At 42.3% G+C, this 23,073-nt stretch overlaps 1 protein-coding gene across 1 annotated transcript in view; it reads left to right on the forward strand.

Moving 5' to 3' along the window:
- Positions 1-5,353: 5,353 nt before the first annotated feature.
- Positions 5,354-23,073, forward strand: part of LOC118778791 (protein bassoon-like) — a 65,095-nt gene continuing 47,375 nt past the window's right edge. Inside the window, exons 1-2 of the mRNA XM_036530510.1 lie at positions 5,354-5,639; positions 13,872-14,277. Of these exons, the coding sequence (XP_036386403.1) occupies positions 5,458-5,639; positions 13,872-14,277 (588 nt within the window). The 5' untranslated portion in view covers positions 5,354-5,457. The remainder of the gene's footprint in view (positions 5,640-13,871; positions 14,278-23,073) is intronic.

Here is a 23,073-nt window from a genome sequence, read left to right on the forward strand (position 1 = left end):
TTATTTTATTTTATTTAGTTGTGATTTATTTAGTAATTCTTTAGCATGATTGTAACAATGGTGCTTCTGTATATCTTATCAAACTCATGAGCATGTTGCGTGTACTGTTCATATCCCATTCAGTGTTTTACATTTACACATAGCAGACATTAAGTGGGTATGAGTACATTATCCCTGTACAGGTCTGTCATGTCTCATCACATCCTTGTATCATCAGATCAGCATTTCATACACCAGTGTGATTTCAGACTTTCTTGTTCAGATTAATGCTTAATTAACGCCTGTTTAGTTACAGTCTTTCTGGATCAGATAAGTATTTTGCACACCAGTGTGATTCCAGTCTTACTTGAACAGATAAGGGTTTAATACAGAAGGGAAATACAGTAGTGTAACTAATGAGGGTTTTTATTCACCATTTGGTTCTGACAATGAAATTCTGAATTGGATTGGAATACTTAATAATTCATATTCAAGAAGACTGTGAGCTGAACGTACTGTATTGCATATGCAGATATTGGCTAATCATAGTCCTGAAATCACAATGATACCTTTCACCTTTACCTTCTATTAGTCAGTGATGGATAATTAGCTCAGAATCATGACCACAGTATCCCCACTACTGCTCTTCATTCAAGTATTAGACATCTGTGGTGTCAGTTGGAAGCCTTAAGCAAACATCCTTGTTCACTTTGTACATTTAATCTACTCTAAAGACATCAGAAGTATGTGGGTGCAGAGGGTTACACAGGGCTTCATGTGATCTCACGTTTGCAGTTCATACTGGAAGCTGAGTTTACAGCTTATATGACTGTAAATGCTGGGAATTCACTAATATAGGGTCTGAATAAATGAACACATGCATTAATAAATTAATTAAGCAAAGCTTTATCATCCAATCTTTGTTTGTAGCACAGTATGAATAACAGAAGTTAGAACAGAACAAATATGATAAAACACACATTAAAAACGGTGTACAGTGCCTGGTCTTTGTGTGTTTGAGTGTTTGTTAGCCATATTTAAATGTCTCTTATGCAGTTGTTTACTGCTTACACCTTGCACTTAATTGCCGTGGTCAAATGTATCGTAATTACTGTCTCTAATTCTGCCTCTATTTAAATCCCAAGTTAGACTGTGAAAGCACTTTTAGAGCCTATGGAACCCAACAGAACAGATTTTTCATCCTCCTTCATTATTTCAACAATAAGTTGTTATTACTTAATTTTAATGTATGAAACTACATGAATGTCTATTATTATGAAAATGTCTGTTATGTTATTTTTTTATTAACTTTGACCCTTGACATGTAATATGTGTATTTAATTTTTTGATACAGTCTGTTAAACTAAATTTAGATCATGAATTGATTCATGCTACAATTCAACATTATTTTGATTTCAGTTGAGTCACATGACAGTCTTGTGCTTTTGCCCTGCCATTACGAAAGCCGCCGGGGCTTTTGCATGCATAGCTTTCCTCCTTGTTTCCATGGAGACCAGAGCCCCGGCACCTGCTGGAGAAACAGAATGAGATCGCCACGGTGTAGACGATGGAGGGGTTCCGGAGGATGCGCTCCAGGCCTTCTCCACAGAGCTAGGCCCCAGCCACCATGATCGATCTGACTCAGCTCACAATCCAGTGCAAATTGAATTTCATCTCATTTAAAAATGATGCAGACAAAAAGCAGACCCATGCTGTAGAACTCGCAAAACATATCAAAGCAGCTTCAATCACACATTTATAAGACTGCGCTGACCCAGCATAGCTGCCATGGTAACATACATTCTGCTCCTGATTTCTGTGGGCAGGTCTGATCCGGTACTCCTATGTCTATGTGGAGAGCCACATTGGTATTCAGCATAAGGCCCTGGTTGCAATTCAGTTTTACTCTACAGAGAAGTGAGGCTCCACGGCCTTATGCCATTAAACCCACAGGGAGATAAGAGCTGTAATTCCTTTACAGGCCTTTTTATATACCGAGACCACTGGAGGCAAAAAAGCCACATGTGCTGTGCTCCCAAGTGCAAGAGGTCTGTGCTGAGGTGGAGGACTGCACAGGTCTTTGGTCGGCACCACTGAAGGGAGTCAAGGCAACACGTTCCTAACATCACCAGCAGAGGGCGTAAATTCAGAGAATAATACTTAGAGGAATAGAGAGAGAAACACTAATGTGCATCACATGCATGGTAGGTCAAGGGACTTTGCAAAAGGAAATTCAAAGTGAAATATAGACATTTAAGCAAGCATATATTATTTATATTAAAACCCATATACAATTTATAGAATTTGAGACCAAAGACAACCAAAAGATCAATCGAGGATAGAAGTACAAAATGAGTAATTATATTACAAAATGGTGCCAGCATCCCTCTGTATGATTGTAATGAACTATTGAGCATTGTTTCATAAAATGAGCTGTATAAAATTTAATTGTTTTGTTTACAGAGTTTATTGATAAGATATCTTTTAAAATTAATTATATAATCCGCAAAGAAACTTTTAAAAAATCACCTCATTCCATATCATACAGGTTCAATTGACCCCATTCATATATATATGAGATCAATCAGTAAACAGAACGCAAACTTTCAACACACCTTCATCCTGTCATACTACAGGAAACTAGCAGCTAGCACATGGATTGAAGATTCTGTCATATTATGAGAACCTAGGGCGGAACCTATAGGGCGGCATTGTGGCATAGTGGTTAAGGAGCCAGACTCGTTGCCGGTTCGATTCCCCGCTGGGGCACTGTTGTGCTGTTGTACCCTTGGGCAAGGTACTTAACCCACAGTTGCCTCAGTAAATATCCAACTGTATAAATGGATAACATTGTAAAAAAGTGTAGCCTATGTAAGTCGCTCTGGATAAGGGTGTCTGCTAAATGGCAATAATAACAATAATAATAACAGTAATAATAATAACCTAGCAGCTAACATATCTATCACAGATCTGCTGGTGCCTGCAAGGCATAGCAAAAGCTACTGACCAAGACTCAGGTCATTGTTCATTAAATATGCACTTCTTAAAATGTCCTCCTAAGAAACACAATAATTAGATTCAAATGTAAATCATTGGTAAAATACAGTGCTATTGGTTAATCTTGCCTTAAGAGTACAAACATATGAGGTCAGGGAGCTGTAGGCTTGTTGTCCTGCCCCTGTTGATGATTGCAACTGAAGTCTCTTGCTGTCTGTTGGCTAGAGAGAACAATCCGGTGTTTACGATATAATGAAGGAAAAGGATGAAGAACAGAGGTTCTGTCTGGACAGAATGGAACTAAATGGCCTTTCCCTCAAAAGAAAAAAGATGCAAAAAGGTTTTTGTCAAAATTCAATCTTTTAATTTAAATCTCTCTGAAATTCTGAGCAAATTAATTCAAACATCATCTGTTTGAATGTGATAAAAATGGAATTCTTTCAGTTTGTCACATTGAGGTCTCCTGCTGATAGAGGATGGCAGAGGAATTAAGAAGGTAAGTAACCACAGGAAGACATGCACACATTAATATATAAAGATAAAAACCCAAACCCAGTGTCTACTTCAAATGAGCGTGCTATAAACTCACCCATGGACAGTTTCTGTCCAATAGATAGCGAAATTCTGTCTTATTTTTTAATATTACAACAGCAAATTCTGTTTAGTTTCTGTGTGTGGGTATATGTAGACACATTTTGGTCACTGCAGCTGATCTGGATTTGCTGATCCTAGTTCAAAAATATTACGCTGAAATGGGTGTGTTTAGGATTGGCAGCAGATGTTGAGATGATCTTAAATCAACGTCTGTCAAACGTCTGTGTTCCACACAGAGAAAACCCCAAAGAATGCTTGATAACACTTTTTCTAAATGTGATGCTTACACTTTGGGCCCAGCTGCAAGACTAAAACAAGAGCAGTACATAATGGTCACTAATTGTGCCATTTTACGTATGTGCAACAAACGCTAGATGTGAGTGGGGTGCTAATACTGACAGGTTGGCTTATCTCTGCCCCCAGTATTCCCCCATAACAACAGTATTGTCCTTCCAGCAGCGCTCAATGTGGTAGCCTGACTGTGGGCTCAGACAGACAGCACTGATTATAGTACTATTTGGTCTCCCATGAAAGGAGTTTTTTTTGTCACTATTCTGGTCTCCCACACCATCCATGGGAGAGCTTCCCCCCAAGTTGAACACATACACACACACACACACACACACACACTCACATACTTTTTATATAGGCTCTAGACAGTAGACATCAGCAAACAACCTACAGGAAAAAACTACTGTTACTGCCACTAATATTTATATTTGTTTCACTGAGGCAATTATTGCAGGTATAGGAGGAAGAATATAACAGGAGTACCCCACCTAAGAAACAAACATGAAACCTTCTGGTGACAGGGCTGGTTGATTTGAATTATGTGAAAATGCTGGTAGTGAATATGGAAGGAGCGTGTCTGGACAGCCCTTGGATTCTGCTAGCACTGCTTTTGCCAAATACAGTAAATTTCAAAAGCATCAAACTTCAGCACAAGCTTGGTGTCTCAGGCATCAGCCCCAGGTCACAGAGTTCATCTTTGTGCCAGGGCTGCTGTCTTTGGGAAAACAGCACAAATTGAACACACAAAAGGCCTTTAGTTTAGTTCACATCCACTTTTGAACTCTGGAGCTAAAACCCTGAGCTCTCAGCCATACTCCACCTACATGCTTACATTAGTTCACTACAACCTGCTCTCCTCTAATGCTGGCATTTCCTGTCCCTCCCTTCTCTCCCCTCTTTACACTATACCTGCAACAGCAGTAACTCAACACGTCCCTTTACCTTCTGATGTTTTACCTCTCTGCACTGTACCTAAGTCACCAGAATGGGAGCTATATATTTGTACCCAGACTGCATCTCTATAAGCATACTTTTGGAACTCAACAGGTTATTTCCAGGAGAAATTTCAGTTCCGTTTTATTTTTTGTTTGAGAATTTTAATATGGCTGAATACGGAGATTTTAATCATGGATACCCATGGCGTGCATGACCCTCCATTGTTAAAATGTCCTGTTAATATCAAGGCTACGATTTCTGCACGGCATATTTGTTTCGATAAAGGATCGTGTTCTTCTTCTTTTTTTTTTTGATTTCTGTAACGATTGACTTTTTGCTGAGAGATGAACACATCCGTGGATAAGGACGTGTCGCGCTCGGTGATGACGGCTCACGCTTGATCCTGCTCCCTGCAGCTCAGGAGGCGGCCGCGAGGCGACAGAGGCAGAGATCCGGGCCACGCGCGCGTACTCGACATGTTTGCGTCAGCGCGCGCGCGCTCTACTGCCACCGTCTGTGCGCGTGCTCCGTGCAGGCTGGTGGATTGTAGGTGATGATGGCGGAAGAGGAGCAGCGTTGAGTTAGCTCTCAGTTTTTATTTCAGTGTAATAAACTGTTGATAAATATAGTTCATCTCCTCCGTCTCTTTTTTCTGAGACAATGGGGAACGAAGCCAGCCTCGAGGGAGGCGGACAGCCGGGGGAACCAGGCTCCGCTGTCCCAATGGCAGGAGCTCCGGGTTCCATTTCAGCACCACCGGGCTCTGGACAGCTCATAAAGCCCAGTAATGGTGCGCCAGCCGGGGGAGGAACAGCGGCTGGGCCGGGGCCGGGGATTAACAGGTTGGAAGCAGGACATTTCGTTACAGTATCGTTTTTATGAAATAATTTATGTTTGAACATAACAATGATTTTGCCATAACAAATTTTGAACGTTGCATACAATCTTGATTCAAGTGAATGGTGTAGTTGTGTGTGAAAAAAAATGATGCTGGCATTTTATTTATTTATTTATCAGTTTATTTATTTATTATGTTGACACCGATGGCTACAGCTTAAAGCTGGGCTGAATATGCGATGTCACTGTAATCTATATCTAGGGTAGTGTATCGCTTGCTTATGCCATTATGATTTAATCATATTTGCAGTAAACGCATGGGAAATTCAATCTGCTTGTGAGGAACGGTGTATGTGCTACGCATAATTGGGCTGCATGTTTGTATTACATGTGAAGTTGTGGATGGTGAGATATGGTAGACTGAAGGGATAAAAATACCCATTCAATCAGCGAATTATTCTGTAGCGTTAAAGACGTCCACTGAACATACAAATTCCACACGCTGAACCGGCAAAAATGGCCACTAAATCGATGACTTCCACACACTGAAGGGGTAAAAACCCATTCAGTTGGTGAATTCCTCTCATTCATGGGGTAAAATGCCCAGACGGCCGGCGAATTCCATGCACCGAAGGGGTAAAAATGCCCATTCAATGGGTGAATTCCACGCACGCTCTGTGCTCGATGTGCAGTTTCCGCGCGAGTGTGAAAGATCAGATTTATGACGGGGTGGCTATCGCCGTGTGTAGCATCGTAACCCGTGCCGTCACCGCCTTTCACTTCGCTTAAGGTATTATGTGGTTTTGCAGACTACTCCCGTAGTGCCGTGAAGTAAATATGCGTGTATGTGGTTTATTGTGAAAACCATACCGCTTATGCAGTGCGCTGTTAAAGTGATGACACATCACACCTTGCGCTGGGAAACCAGTGAAGGTGTTGTTTTGTCGGGTGCAGGGCGTGGAAGTAAAAGAGTCTTACGACTGTTCTTAATTTACATTCATTTTACATTAAACGGAATGTATATATGTTAATCATCATAATTCTCAGTTACAATCTACACACATATTCAGGAACTCATTCCCTGCTGCGCACTAATTCATTAGCAAAGTGTTACATTATATTTCTAAAATGGTCGATTGCAATTCGTTATATAATACTTCAAACTGAAGTGTGAAATCATATTTTTGAAAACGTGAAAATAATGGAAATGTCGCTTGCAGTCGCACCTACTGAAACGTTAGATTTAACGTAAAATGTTTTTAGAAGAAGCCTAATATACGTTCAACATCCGGTCATTTTTTACCCTCTTCGCCCAGCATGTATGTGAAATGAGCCTGGGTTACAGCGCAGAAATGTTTTTATTAACAACAACGCAAAAAACAGCCACAAAAATGACGCAAGACCATGTGAAAAATGTCTCTTGTACAGCTAGAACTGCATGCATTTTCTCTCAAACGCTGTAACGATTTGTTCAAATTATCCTTTTATCTGGAGATGATATTCATATTTTAGTCTAACATACATGCCAGACATACACCCCCCCCCCCCCACCACCACCACCACCACCACTTGCTCACACATACGCACACACACACACATATTCACACATGTGCACAAAGTATTCTTTAAGTATTACATATTATATATGAATACAGCTGCTGCAGCTGCAGAGGTCACGCACTGAGAAACAAACATGGATACTAGAAGTTCTCATATCATTTCCTGAACAAGTAGCTATAACTAGGATCAGGAGATGAAACCAGTTCTTTTAAGAAAAAATGGAACAACACTAATGTATTTGTGTAGCAAATTTAGCTATCTCAATGAGTAGAATATTTGAGTTGAATATTAATGCCGTTAAACAACTGCCAATAAGAATTATACAAAGTAATTCACAGAAACACAATCATATAATCTTATCTTGCCCTACCAGGTATCCTCAGCTCTCCAAAATTATGTAGCAAATTTCCCATTATGATCCAAGGAGATTGTAACAAAAAAAGGAGGCACGGACAGAAAGGAGGGTGGTAGGTTAGTGTCCAAGAAAAAGGAGAGATGGTATGGCTGAGGTACTTTTTTGTACCCCTGTAATGAATTTTGGGTTCTGGATATTTGTATCATAGCTATATATTTGCTAGGGTTGATCCCAGGCTCACCTCTTTTCCATGCTGTTCCCACAGTGGTGGAGGGAGCTAACTGCAACCACCAGAGCTGCAGAATCACTCAGAATCTTCCAGCGGCCACTCAAAACCAACCTGTTCTGAATCCATATTGGTTCCTGAAACAATTTCAGTTTTGCTGCCAGCCCCTGAGCAAAGTTTCATGCAGTGTTTAATTGGTCTTATACAGCAGGTCATTGGTAGTCATTATTTGGGAATAATATGATAAGAGACACGGCCTCAGCTACTTTCTCACTGGAACAGACAGACTGAATGTTTACCACTTTCCACTGATGTAACACGTGCATGAATAAGAAGTATGTACATGCTTATATACAAGGCAGATGCATTCTTAAAATATTCATGGCTATTATTGATCACATTCACAGTCTTTCTATTTGCTTTTCATATGTGTCAACGATGCATCCAGAACAAGCGTATTATACACATATAACAAATGTGAAAGAAACAAATATTTAATGTTCACAGTAATAATGATTAGCTAACAAACCTAAAATGAAATATGGCACATCTTAACAAGACAAAAATGTGATTATGGGTGCTATTGTGTTGGCATTATAGAATAAAATAGAAATGAAATGTCAGTCACAATTTATGTTGCATATGAATTATAATTTTTTTGTTGTTTGTTTCTTGATCAAAAGCTTACCACAAAGTCCATGGTGGGCTGCATTTAGCCCCCAGGTTGTTTGCTGAATAAGCTTTTTCTAAGCTAATGTTTCTCTTATGGATAGTTTTTAGACACTGTGTGTATGGTGTAATATGAGTTATGAGCTTTTATGTGTTGTGGCCCTTACCTCTCATGTAAATCACTTTTTGAGAGGTCCCTTTAAAATAGATGTGAACACATTCTCTACTTCAGAGTGTTTTCTTCTTTTAGGAAGCTATCTTTTTTTTTTTTTTTTTTACAGGTTTTTTATACTACATCCACTGACCATGCATTGTCAGGGTAGCCAGGTCACATGGCCTTACTCTCTCTCTCTCTCTGACATCACTCTTCCATCCCCACAAATTTAATTGCTACACATATTCACATGTCAATTGCTAAACAGAACCATGCCATAGCTATACCTTTTATATTTGAGATGCTGTCTGGCTTTATTTTGAAACTTGGGCTTCTTGAGCTTCTGTTTGAAAGATGACGGTACTCAACATAGTCTTGTGTCTACTCTATGCTCACAGCACCCACAGCTGAATCCAAGTTACCCTGTTTGTAAGATCTGATAAGTGCCCTGCATAACCATATGCAAAAAACTCTTAACTCAAACTTTTGCTGAGAACCTAACTGTAACCTCACTGGTGCTGAAATTCATGATTGGCATAGTGGAGCCCCCTGGCTGTAAAGACAACAAGGAGATTAGGTGTGTATTAAATATTTTTAGTCATACTTGACAATTAGAGAGTGATCACAGGTTTAGATGTGTGTCAGGTTTTCCCTGCTTTTCATCTGCATATCAAAAGTCTCAGTCATTAGTGATCAAACAGAGGAGAATTTTCAAGCAGCCACATAAAAATCTGCACTTAACTCCTGATTTGCGAAAACAAATCCATGGGAAAGGCATGTTTAAGTTGGGATATTTACTTACTTCTGTTGGTAGAGATTTATGGTTTTGTTTGACTGGATTGATTTAGTTTTAACTGGTTTACTCATAATTATAAGACACTAACTATTCTCTAGGCTGTGAATAAAACTACAACAAAAGACAATCTGAGGCGGTTTTGTTCAGCTTTAAATGTCTCATTGTAAAATATTATCTAAAGCAGAGTCCGTTACAGGGAAGATTTCAGAGTGAGATTCTGAATGCGTCCCTCATGGGCCCTGGCGAAGGTGTGCATGTGGCAGATTGTGAGAAATCACCTCCCTCGCAGATCTGAGAGGGAGGGGTGCAGCTTTAGCTACAGAGAGATAGGAACGCAGCAGTTGGAAATAAAGTCAAACCTACGCAACCAAAGCCACCCACTCTGGACAATAGATATAGAATTGTGCCAAAAATGTAGATAAATCTCATAGTTATAGCATTTCTATACCGATTGTGTGGTTAACTTGGCATTCCATGATTTCACTTGCACAGATCATAATTATTAGACCACCATTTCACTAAAGAAAATGACAGCTACAGATTTTGCAGATCAGCCCATTATGGTCTCATAGAAAAATATATGGCAGATTATTCTTCATCAAGGTGACTGTTTCAGCAATACAGGCTGACAGAAGAGCAGGTGAAGAACCATTAAAATGTATTTGATGTTCAGAGTCATGTCCATGCTATTCATTGTCTTAACAGACACCACTCTCTGGCACAACTGGTAAAGCTAACATTTTATTCAACTTTTATCTAGTAATAAGACTGTTTATTGGGGAAATTCAGGTAACGTCTCTCATCCAAGAATACAAAAGCATTACAACAGTAATTTTGCAGGTGTAGTAGGGTCAGAGTTTTGGGGTGTAGCAGGCTCAGGGCTTTGTGGTGTTGCAGGGTTCCTGTTTGGGGGGGTTTAGCAGTGCTTGAGAGTTGCAAGGTCAGGATTTTGGGGTGTTGCAGGGTTCCTGTTTTGGGATTTTAATGGTGCTTTAGGGTGTGGCAGTGTTCTATTTCTATTCTAAGTTCTAAGTTCTATTTGCGAGGGCTACCCACAAGCCTTTAGTAGCAGGGCAACCAGCCTGAACTCTGAGCTTGATATGGGTCTAGTGCTTTAACCATACAGTGTAAATTGTATTGTGTTTTGTACTTTACCAAAAAATGTGTATTGTATGGATATTATAGTATATTATAGTTGCTTTTTTACCTTGCATTGTGGATTTATAGAAGGATTATAGTTTTACCATACAGTGCGAGTTGTATCTGTATTGTAGTTTTGAAATGCAGTAGGGATTGTATGGGTACTGAAGTGTTACCATGCATTGTAGATGTATATGGATTTAGTAGTTTTAACATACAGTGTGTATTTTTGTGGGTGTTGTAGAGTTACCAAGCATTGTGGATTTATATAGGTATTGCAGTTTCATCATGCGGTGGAAATTGTATATCATAAGATGAATCCAAATCTAGAATCTTTGAAAAACATTCGCTGAGGGCTGTTTCTGTTTGGAAACTTGTGAATTTGTTGAGCAGAGCTGGAAGTCTGGGCTCTGACACGCTCAGTAACAGCAGGGAGAAATCTGGGCCGAGAACAAAGCGATCCACAGAGCCACAGACCGTCTGCTGTGACTCACCGTCATAAGCACGCTATTTTCATTTATCCTGAAAACACAGCTTTTGGAGTACGTCTGGGGAGATGTTCGTCTGTGTCGCCCGTTTGAGAAGAGAAGCAAGCAAAAAAAGTGTGAGTTGTTGTGACAGCAGAAAGTGCCGATTTGTTTTAATTGCTTCAGCTAATCGCCTTATTCACTGCTGGAAGAAAATATGAGGTGGAAAGAAGGGGTTATTAGTGTTCTGTTGGCAGCTGATATATAATCCATCGGTAACACAAACAGCCACAGAAATGCTCATAGAAACAGCTCTTTTTCAAAGCGTGCACTCTTCTCTGTGCTAATTATGAAGCATCTTTGATATGCACTAGGCATAAAACAGCAGGGGGGGCAGTTACTAGCAGCAAGGACTGATTCCTGTTTTTACACGTTTAAAAATGGCAGCACTTCCTGTGACAGACAGCAGGAGCAGACACTGAGGCTGTTGTTGGTGGGTGACAGTAAACAGCTGATGCATTGAGCATTCAGAGTAAACCCACATGCAGACAGCTGTGACAGGCACAGAAATCTCACACCTGTGCTAGCAGTTAAATACACAGCACTCTTTCAGGATGTGTAGAAAGACAGTAATCCTCTAACAGCTTAAAGAGTCCACACACCCGGGGCACTGCACATATCAGTCCAGGAGGGCGTGCATTTCAGACTTTAAGCTTTTCAGTCTACATGGTTTATGTCATGGCCTATGGTAATACAGCCATTTCTCTCTAAGAATAAAAGCTCTTTGATGTGTTCTTCCACAGAGGAGTCATTCTTATCACCTGAGTTTCAGAAATGACTGACAGCCCACACATGGATTAGTAATGCAAAAATAGGCTTCTTTAAAACCCTGCCCCTCTTTTCTTTCGCTTCCCTTCTCAAAATGATCTATTTGACTGATGCCTTATTTTTATGCACATTTTAATGGATCAAATCCTTGTAAAATTTTTATAGGAACATTATACCATTATAGGCTGAATGGTATCAGTAAAAATGGTCTGGAGGAACCTTTGACACCTGGTGCTTTTGAATGCTGGGGATAGCAACTTTGACTGCAAAACCTGCATGTGGTTGTTAATGGATTATTATTGGGTTGGTTGAATTTGCATATATTCGTTGGTCAGATGCATTCATGCAGAGCTACTTACAAATTAGCACATGTAACAAGGATGGATGAGCAGCAGTATAGAGATGAGGCACAGCATTCTGGGAAGATAGACAGATCTGGTAGCACATGCAGGGAGACCAGCGAGCAGAGAGCACAAGGGCCTGTGATTGAGTGGGAAGTGAGAAATGGATGGATGCTTCAGACGCTGCTGAGGAAGAATCCGCATCTCTGAGTCTTGGATGGGAGATTGAGCAGCTGAGTTTTGGCATGTTCGTTTCAGATGCTAATGAGTCATCCAGCTTGAGCTGCCACGGAGCCATACTGTGATGTGTGACAAGGCTTGTTATAGAATAGAGAGAAAGAGCCAGCGCCGTCATAAGAACAGGAGGGGACTCGGCACTGAGCCTGGGGGACTCCTGTAGAAAACCTGTGCTAACCTGAGGTCTCTAGGTCATATCTATAGCAATGCACAGCTTTGATGAAAATCACCTGAAGGCAGCAATTGAATTACATATATCTGCCAGAATCAAAAAGGGGGCCTGGTGCTCAGCTGTGTCAGGTGCAGCAAACAGATCCAGAAGGATCAGGACCGAGGATAGCAAGGCCGCTGTTGTGTAATGGAGTGCCTCAGTGGGAGAGGAGAGAGCAGAATTTCATTTGAGCGTCCAGCCTTGAAGCCAGATTGGCTGGGGTTTTGCACAAGCAGGTGCGACAGCTGGTTGAATACTGCATGTTGAAGATTCTTTGAGAAGAAAAGGGGTAGGGAGGCTGGAATGGTATTTCTGGATCCCAGTGGACAGGGAGGCATTACTAGCTGAGGCTTAAAATGTTTACTTTGGTAACAAGAAGTCTTTGCAGATGAGACAGCTGTGAATAGACAGAAAAGAGAGCCTGGGATGTGGCTAAGTCACTGGGCATATTAGTTTTTTTTTGTTTTTCATTTCCTTTCATCTGGTAGTAATTTTGCTTGGTTGGCATGCAGTGCATCAGATAATGGTGGACTGGAGGATGACCATGCAGGCCAGGAGGAAAGAGGACAGAGCGTATCGAGAGTATGGGCAAGAGAGCGGAAATGGCAAAGTGAGACTGTAGCTGTGAGAGAGACTCGAGAGACAATGGGGAAGTGCTCACCATGGAGTAGAGGGTGGAGGTGGAGAGGTTGCCCATGTTATGGTGGAAGGCGTCTGCGGGTGGGGGCGCTGGCTTGAGGGGAATAGTGAAGAGACTAAGGACACAAAGCAGTGAGCAGAGAGGGTCACTGCAAGATTGCCAATAGTGTTGTTTCCTGTGACGATAAGATCAAGGTGATTGGGCATTGTGAGCCTGGATATTGATGTCATTGTCACTGGAGTGCTGTCCTCGGGGAAGGAGCTGAGAAGGAACTAAAACTTCTTTGGAAACTTTCCAAGAGGCCCTGGAGGGTGATACAGGCCAGTGATGTACGTTTTGGTAGGATTTGTAATGTAGTGACAGCATTATGCTGAAATGAAGAGATGGGAAGATGAGACAGTGGTGGAAAACAGAATTGTCATGACGCCGATATTTAATGACAAAGTTTCGTTTTAAAGATGAATGATACCGAAAAGTAATAACCTGGACTGTTCCAGCTGTCTGGCGTTCCAGCCAATGCGAAACATTTTCCTGTTCTGTGATAATCATCACTGTGTGACATCATCACTGTGTGACCTCAGCATTGATCTCTGTCTCTCTCATATCCTTGCAGTGTTGCCGGGAGACCGAGCCAGGCTGAGCACACACAGGGGGCCAAAGCAGGGGCCCCGCCCGGACCTGAGGACAGCAGAGGAGCTGCGCCCTACCGCCTCGCCACCCACGTGAGCCCTGCCCAGCAACCTCCGCAGGGCCCCCCCCAGCACGCCGCCCCACGCAACCTGGACGTCAGTGGAGCTGGGAGGACGGGGCAGTCGGCCGCGCCGTCCCCGGACAGGGGCAGCGCCCCCACCTCTCCGTACTCTGTGCCCCAGATCGCCCCCATGCCCAGCAGCAAGCTGTGTCCTGTGTGCAACACCACGGAGCTGACCCAGGATCAGCCAAACTTCAGCACCTGCACGCAGTGCCGCTCCACCGTGTGCAACCAGTGCGGCTTCAACCCCAACCCCCATCTCACACAGGTAAGCTGTTTTACACCAACCCCCACCACACATTGATGGGCTATTTACACCCAGCCCCCTCTTACATGGGTAAACACCTGACATCACACGGGTGAGCTGGCCTCATTCTGTTTTATACCTTTCCCAATTCATTGTCATTGCTAGTTAACAATCATTACCTGACAAGAAGTGGGCAGCTGTGTAGTCAGAAAGTCATAAAAAGTCTCATAGAGCAGTGCGATCATGTCCATTGCAGACCGGAGACATGTCATATCACTGAGCTGTCACTACCCTCCACTCTCAACCGGTCTGGTATGTTACAGTTGTAATGGAGCGGGTCTGTCACAGCAACTCCCTGTCTCTGTGTGCTGGCCTGCTGCAGCTGCTGTCTGGCTCTGTGAGTTTGTGTGTTACAGCTGCACCCTGCATTTGTGTGCTGGGACAAGCAGGAGGGCATGCAGGTGGATTAGTCGGATGGGAAGGTGGGTAGGTTAGGTGAGGTCAACCGGGTTAGGCAAGCTGTTGTACACGCACCTGTGGATGGTGGGGGGGGGGGGGGGGGGGGGGAGAGAGCGAGGAGAAGGGAGATGTATGAGAGGAAGAGGAAGAAGAAGTGGAGGAAGGTGTAAAGGTGGAACAGGAGTAGAAAGAGAAGAATAGAGGAGTGTTTCATCAGCATTGTGAGCAGGGAGCCACAGGGGCTATACAGCTTGTGTTATAGCGCCTGTATGTCTGTATATCATACTTATTACTGCTATGTATGTTTTCTGTAATTACACCCTGCAGCATTATATTTACTGTATGGAAGACCCTCAGCTCTGAATCTGAATGAGTTAATCCTGTTTACCTACAGAGTGATTAGATGCTAATCATATGGAAGTGCTCTGGAGGTATTATGTAAGAGTACACATGGAATTACATCAAGTGTTCAGGGTTTATCTTCCTCAATAACACTTCACCCTCGCCAGTGTGACATAAGAAAGCTAGCTGTCAATCAAAATTGAACACTACAGGCCTTTGTCTAAGCTTCATGAATCTCTTACAGTCAGACTGGAATTATTTTTCCTTATAATCAGAGACTACAGGATTCAGTTTAGTGTGAAGATATATAGAAAAATAGGTTTCTGTCAGGTTGTGGGCCAATGTGAGAGCATTAATGATTCAGAAACAAACCTCTGATCTGGACTGAATCAGAGAGCAGCTGGCTGTGACACAGGGCTGGAATAGTAGGCCCTGGGGGTCATTCATCATTTCCTATTAAATTAGTTTATTGATAAGACTGTTTATTGGCACACACATGGAAGGAATTCACATTGTGTATCTTTATAGGAAAACAGACACAATGTAACATTTGAGTGTGAAAATCATTACTCCCACGTGTTCTAACAAATGGTGATGCTGTCAATCACCTCAGTGGAATTCTCTTTAAATAAAAAAGAAACATTTTTCATTGTATTTTCATTTATTGTAACTTTTATGATTCAACATGTGGCCACAAGGCCGTAGCTCTGAGACTGTTGTGGTGAGGCTTTTATTCTGAGGCCGTAGCTCTGAGACTGTTGTGGTGAGGCTTTTATTCTGAGGCTGTAGCTCTGAGACTGTTGTGGTGAGGCTTTTATTCTGAGGCCGTAGCTCTGAGACTGTTGTGGTGAGGCTTTTATTCTGAGGCCGTAGCTCTGAGACTGTTGTGGTGAGGCTTTTATTCTGAGGCCGTAGCTTTGAGGCTGAGTGGATGTCTGGTGCATTTCTCCCCAGCAGTGATAATTGAACCATAAACATGAAGCTTTGCTGTAATTTCCCCCTTGTCTTTCTACTAAAGCAACAACACTTACATTTCATTCAGCACATCTTTCTATGAGGCCTTTTTGAGTTACGGTTGGTTTGATGTATAAATAAAGTATGACGTCTAAGGATGATGGATAATGCCTCCATGCAAGCCAGTTTAGTATGTCTAAACGTGAGCAAAACTGCGGCATGTAACTTATGCTGTGTCCCTGGCCTTTTCAGCTGCCTTTAATTGTCACACAGTTTGGAGCAGCAGACTGCAGAAATGCTTATTAAAACTGGATTGGGAATCAAGGATTTGAGGTGGGGAATTAAATCTGGCAAACCGAAAACTGTAGAATGGCATGTCAACCCATTGTGACTGGTTCACACAAAACAATCATTTGTATCTTATGAAAAATGTATTCAGAGGGATGAGCCTATAAAATTGTCACTTTTCATAATTTAAATGATTATTTGTGCTAATACTATACAGGGCTAAAAACAGCTGTTTATGGGTTCAGTTGCAGATAGGTATTGTTCTGTTGGAAATTAAATAAAGAATTTTATAGTTTCCTTTCATGTAGGTATTAAAATGTCTAATTTAGAACTGCATAATTTGGGTTATTGTAGAACTGGGGTCCTGAGGTAAACATATTTAGGAACAGTTCTCTGTTTATATACCACATTTAGATTGTTCATAGGAAAAGTGGTATTAATACAATGTTTACTGGGTTCTTCTTTAACACTGAATAAAATAGGTGAACTGAAGACATCATTGAAGACCCATGTGCCATAAATTTTGTGTACCTGTGTTTGAAGAAGGAATTGTATAGACGGTGTTTCTAAACACTATCTAGTTTGAAAAATCTGAAGCATTTTTTTTTTCAAATTCTGAAAGCACTGCAGAATAAGATTTCCCCCTCAAAAATGTAATTATTTGTCAGGCTACTTGGCATCAGAGGGCACACATTTTAGTGAAGCAGTTACTATCGGACTTGAGTGTGGGAGACAGGGCTTCCTACTGTGGAGATGGATGGCTGTATGACCCTATCAGAATGCCATGAGTGGGTGTGTCTGCTGTTGACCTGCCTAGTCAGTCTGTTACAAGGGGCAGCTGAGCACCCTGTATTGCATGTCAGTCGAGGTTTCTTGAAATACAGGAATGGAAATGATGGAATGATTTTGATATGAAAATTTTATTTATTACAAAATGAGAAATTGTAATCAGAGTGATTTAAGATATGTCTCAGGATAGATGGGTGATTTGGGAATCCCAAATGAAATCAGGAAATCCAAAATTGTACAGCGGGCTGGTGAATTGGAACAAGGGGCCAGCTCTGACCCTAAAGTAAACACATCCCTCTGGTTGTCCTGGTTGAGGTGCCTCTGTCTCTCTGAGTTTAATCTCAGGTTTGGTATGGATGTCTGGCTGCTCCTCACCCCCCTCATTGTCAAAGCGGAGGAGATGAACAGATGAACTCCCCCCCCCCAACCAATTTCCTGTGAGGGTGGATCTGTTCTGCTATTGGCTGATTCTCTATTTATAGATTTCGCTCTTTTCCCTGCAACGATTTCCCTGCGCTGTGCAGGAGGAGTGGGAGAGAGGGGAGGTGTGGGTGGATCCGTTCCAGGAGCTGTGAGTGGGTCTGTGGTTTGATAACATGCCAGAAAACCTGTGCGCATCTCGCGGGAGGAGTGGGCTAAATTAACCTCCACCATCTCTGTTCAACAGCCAGTGCGTTCCTGTACGGTGTCAGCTGGGAGCACACGCCTTTAAGCTCAAAGATGGAGGCTGGAGATTGAAGCGAAAAGCAACAGTCGTTGACAGTGTTTGGCAGTGCGGTTCTGTACTAGTGAGACAGCAGTGCTCTGGTAGGGGAGTTGCGGGTTGTCACTGTGGTGTCTGCGTAGGAGGACATAATGACTGCGTTTCAGTATTTTAACCAGCCTTCTCACTCCTGACACAGAACTTACCCATAGTGCAAGCTATTACACCCTCCAAAATGCAATCTAACACATGCCCTTGTCACATTTTGACAATGTTCCAGTGGGGTTATGTATGGCATGGTTGTGGCAGCACACAGAGAACAGTATGGTGATCTGGTCAGGGTGTGGTCTGTACCTTTGCGTTTATGCTCCGGCAGATTGATGAGTATGTATGAGTATGAATACAGCTGTAGTATGACTGTAGTATGGCTATAGTATTATTGTTGAATGATGTGGCAGGGTTGTATAATGACTGTGGCATGGGTATATGACTGAAGTACAGTTATAGTATAGCTGCGGTGTACGTGTAGTATGCTGTATGATTGCTCTATGGCAACACCAGGTACCTGTAAAACTATCATACTCATGCAATCATATTAAATGTATATAAGGGTGTAGTGTTCGGGCAGTAGAAGAGAGGTGTATGATATTTCATATGCTTGTTGAAAGCCTGACAAGTGTATTCTTACCAGCACAATACTGTGACAACAACTTAACCTTAAAACCCAGTGAACGGGTGAAACTGCCCCCTCAGTTTCAATGCTGGCACACCAATATGGATGCACCCGTAAGAATAAATAGAGAAGAGAAACCTACTTTTTGCAAATGACAGTTTTTAATTTGTGATTGGCTATGCAGAGTTATTGCCAAGATACCCTCAACAGAATATGGCCATTGCCTGCGCTCGGATGTTGGCCTGTATGAACACACCTGCGTGCAGCCATACATGCTGTGGCTGGGTGTGCTGACTACGGGCACATAAGGTCAGCCTTTAAAAATAACACTTCCCTTAACTGTGAGTGACTCATCCCGCCCTGGAAATGGTGTGTGTAGGGCTCAGGCTGTGGTGCTGCTGCCTGAGTCAGCCAGCACTAATCAAACCTCAGTCTGTTTATGATCCAAGAGAAGCAGAGGCGAAAGCGGTGATGACAGGGTGTGTTTATGGGATGGGTTATACCAGAGGGCATTCACTGTCATGCTCTGCACAGCAGAGGCTGTTGACAAAAAATGCAATGCAAGCCAGTTATAAGAATCACATCTCTCCAGAAGAATCTGATTTGTATAAGGAATTGATTCTTAATAGTGGAGTCCCATGTGAATGGATACAGCTGACAGTTATGTTATGAAAACAAAGTTGTCCTCTTGTTTAAGTGAGTAATGTCCTTAGCAAAATTCTTAAAGCATGGAACAAAGTGTATTTGAATAGACCGTGTTTTTCACGCTGTTTGGTCAACAATGCCATAGCACAGTCAGTGTTCTTAACTAAAAAGAAGCGTAAAATAATAACATGACTTAATATTTGTTTCTGATAGGTGGTGTCCTTTACTTTTTACAATGCTGGAAAGATGATGCAAAGACTCATTTTATCTCTTTGCAGGCTCTAGAAACAAACAGTTTGTAGAACATATCGTCCTTTTTCTTTGCTAGCATGATATACAAATTTGAAATATGAACGTATTCAAATTTTAACTTCTCTTAATTTTTTATTCTTTTTTTTTCCCTGTCCTATTACCAACATGTTGTGAGTGAGCCTAACGACGAGGACTATTAACTGTCCTATTCTTTTCCCAGTGTTAAACTGCAAAATATTGGAGCTGTGGTTACATAATCGGTGAATGTGACACATGTCAAGGAACATAGTACAGACTTCCTGATGCACAGGACTGACAACACAGTTATTACCTCCCAAACAGCCCGTGTTCTGCAGTGATGAGCGGATGACCATGTTCAGAATTGTTACTCTGACACTGATGAGGTCCCGGGTTCATGCAGTCCAGAGACACCGGTTCCATTAAGTGTGTCCACGTCCCTGTGTGGGCAGGGACTGCAGCAGCATGGGGTCCTGTGGTGGGTCCAGGTTCTGACATACGGCTGGTGCCGCTCCTGTGGAGGGGATTAGTACAACACACCCGCGCTTTGGCACCGACCCGAGAACCTTGAGTTGGAGCCTGGCGCTGCGAGCTCGCTCAACTGGCACTGGGATGAAACCAGGTCTGCCTCCCCATATTGGCAACGGCCATTTGCTGGATGCTGGTTCTGGCTCCTCGCTTCTGACCAGTGCATTCAGCTCTTATGCTGAAGGCTCTTTTCCTTGACGCACAACCATCATGCCACAGCATTCAGACAGTGCCCAGGTGTGGGAGGCTGCATATCAGCAATTAGACAAGGCGTTATTGGGAGTTGTTTCCAAAACAGAGTCAGACTTTAGCTTTGAAATATATCAATTACAATCAGCTGAGAGAGAGAGAGAGAGAGAGAGAGAGAGGGGGGGGGGGGGGAGGCAGAGAGGGAGGGAGGGAGGGAGAGTATATGCTTGGCCTAATGATTGTGTTTGTGGGATATATCTGATGCTGGCTCACTAGTGGATTGACGCACTGGCTGACCACCACACTGCCTGTCTTACATATTTTGCAAGTTTACACCCTCCTTGATTTAGCTATACCTTAGCCTTTGTTGTGGGTTTTTTGTCATGTTTACATTACCTTCAGCTATGCCTAGTGTGCTCAAGTGCTGATTACATGTGATTTCTCTGCTGCCAAAAACTAGCCTAGAACTAGTATAGATTCGCCTATGTAAAGGGCTGACTGACTGATGCATTGTGGCTGTAACTGATCTCCTGGGGATAGATTAAAGACGAAAAACATTAAATGAGCATCCAGAATGGAGCCAGTGAAGATCAACACTAATCAGAATGTCTGTTACAGGCTTATGTAAAGAGCATAGCCTATCGCAGCACCTTTTACAGACTTGAGTAAAGAGGAGAGCAAATCAGAACATCATCTATGGACCTGGGTAAAGAACAGCGCCAATCAGAAAATCTTTCACAGGCTTCGCTGAAGAAAAGAGCCATTGATAATGCCTTTTACACATGAATGTAAGGAACAGAGGTAATCAGACCTGCGTTCACAGACTTGGGTAAAGAACACAGCCAATCTGCGTGCCTTTTACAGACTTGCATAAGGAAAAAAGCAGATTACAATGTCATTTACAAACTTGAGTAAAATGTCATGCTCTTTGTGGCACTGTGAGCTATTCTAAGGACAGGTGTCCTGAATTATACATGTGCCCAGAATCTCTCAGCGCAGTAGTTTGGCAGAGATACTTCTCATGAACAAGATTTTGGATTCTCAGCACTTCATATTCAGGGTTCTGGCCCTGTGCTTTCAAAAATAGACAGATGCTTATGAATATTTATTAGCAGAGAAAGTTTTACTTTTGATTCAAATGCTCATGAATATTCATGATTACGGTGATAGAGAATAGACAGGAACGATGGCAGATTGTTGGATCTTGTTGGTGATTTACTAACTCCCAAGCTGGCTCTGACAGAGAGACCACTACCTGGAGAGCATTACCCAGAATCCATCACTTCAGGGGAACACATCACTCTGTATCTATTACAAGAGAGAAAGTGTGTGTGTGCGTGCGTGTGTGTGTTTCTATGTTCTCAGTGGTATGTGTGTGTTCTGAGTCATGTGTTTGTTCTGATTAAGTGTGTCTTCAGTTCTGATTAAATGTGTCTGTGTGTAGAAAGAATGAGAGGGAGAGTAGGAGTTGTGTGTTTACCCACAATCTATCACTGTGGAAGAAAGAGGGCATTACCCAGAATCCATTATTACATGAGAGAGAGAGAGAGGGGGGGGGGGGGGGGGGGGGGCATTACCTAGACTCCATCCATCTTAGTCCAGCGAGTGGTGTATTGTGTGTGTAAAGTAATGTGGTTTTGCTCACATGCCACAGCTATGAATTAGTCTGGCAACATTATAATTAGTCTCTTTCTGTCTCTCTACCAAAAGAGCTACACTCATCAAGGAGTCAAGCACTGAATCAGACAGTCCTCCAGGATGCTGTCTGGCCTGGGGCACCCCCCACCCCCACCCCCTATTATTTTGATCCGAAATGATGTACAAGTCATTGACTGGTTTAAGATTTGAAAACAGTTTCACCTTTGATGATGTTGGTGGGTAACAGCTCCACGGGCATAACTGAATGTACATTGCATTATCTTCATTATGTAGAGCATGCATGTGTTTCTGCTCAGATGAGTGAGTGTGTGTTTGTGTATGCTCCATGTACACGTGTGTGACTGCTGTGTGGGACTTGCAGTGTCTCGTGGCGGGAGTGGAAGAAAACCCCGCAGACGCTGCAGCCTCCTTTTAAATTACGGTACTGGCAGTGTGGAGCAGGCAGTTTATCAGATTCATTATCGATTTCAGCTGTCTTGGCCTCGATGCAGGCTTTAATGATCACACAGGGCTGAGATGTATCTGCTGAGCCAGGGTTTAATTAGATAACAAGCCGTTAATAGTTATCAATATGGTTGATTAACGGAGAGGGACCAGGCGTGGCCTCCTCCGCCCTCTTACCTGCAGGCGGGTGTCAATGATCTGTCAGTCTCTGCAGGTGTTCTCCCATATGTCATCAACGGCAGTCAGATGTGATGTAAGAAGCCAGAGTCCCATGGAACCACAGCTGGTCTTAGGGCCTGGTGACACATTGGGAAGAGTAACTAAAAAAATAAAAAACAAAAACATCTGCCATCACCCCAGGGGATGGTTCAACACATCAGTCAGTCAGTTGCTTTCAAACACTCTGTCTGTCATGACCTATACTTCATTTTTTTCAAGTATCACTGATTATTTAGACTTTTTTTTACCATTGGAACATGTATAGAATTGACTTTGAAAGGGGCTTCAGTGATAGCTGTCATTATTGTTAGAGATGTAGAGCACTCATGAATATGACGTTGAGTGATATACATTATTATTTTAGGTGTTATATGTTTATGGTTACAGTTACTGTTGGTGTTTTTCCGTGTGACCAGCACTTTACTCCAGCATCATGTCATGGTTAAAGAGTTGGGCTGGTAACCAGAATGATGCAGATTTAAATCCTCACATTGCACCCTTGAACTTCCTACTGACCACAATGTTTTCTTGGAATGGAAGACCCCTGGAAGACCCCTGGAATCTGTAACTCTGTAACTGCCCATTACATGAGTTTTGTGTGTTGTTTCTGTGCATTTATGGTTTATATTTTAACATTGTGTGGCTAAATGTGCAG

The sequence above is a fragment of the Megalops cyprinoides genome, chromosome 6, assembly GCF_013368585.1.
Source record: "Megalops cyprinoides isolate fMegCyp1 chromosome 6, fMegCyp1.pri, whole genome shotgun sequence".
Taxonomy (NCBI): domain Eukaryota; kingdom Metazoa; phylum Chordata; class Actinopteri; order Elopiformes; family Megalopidae; genus Megalops; species Megalops cyprinoides.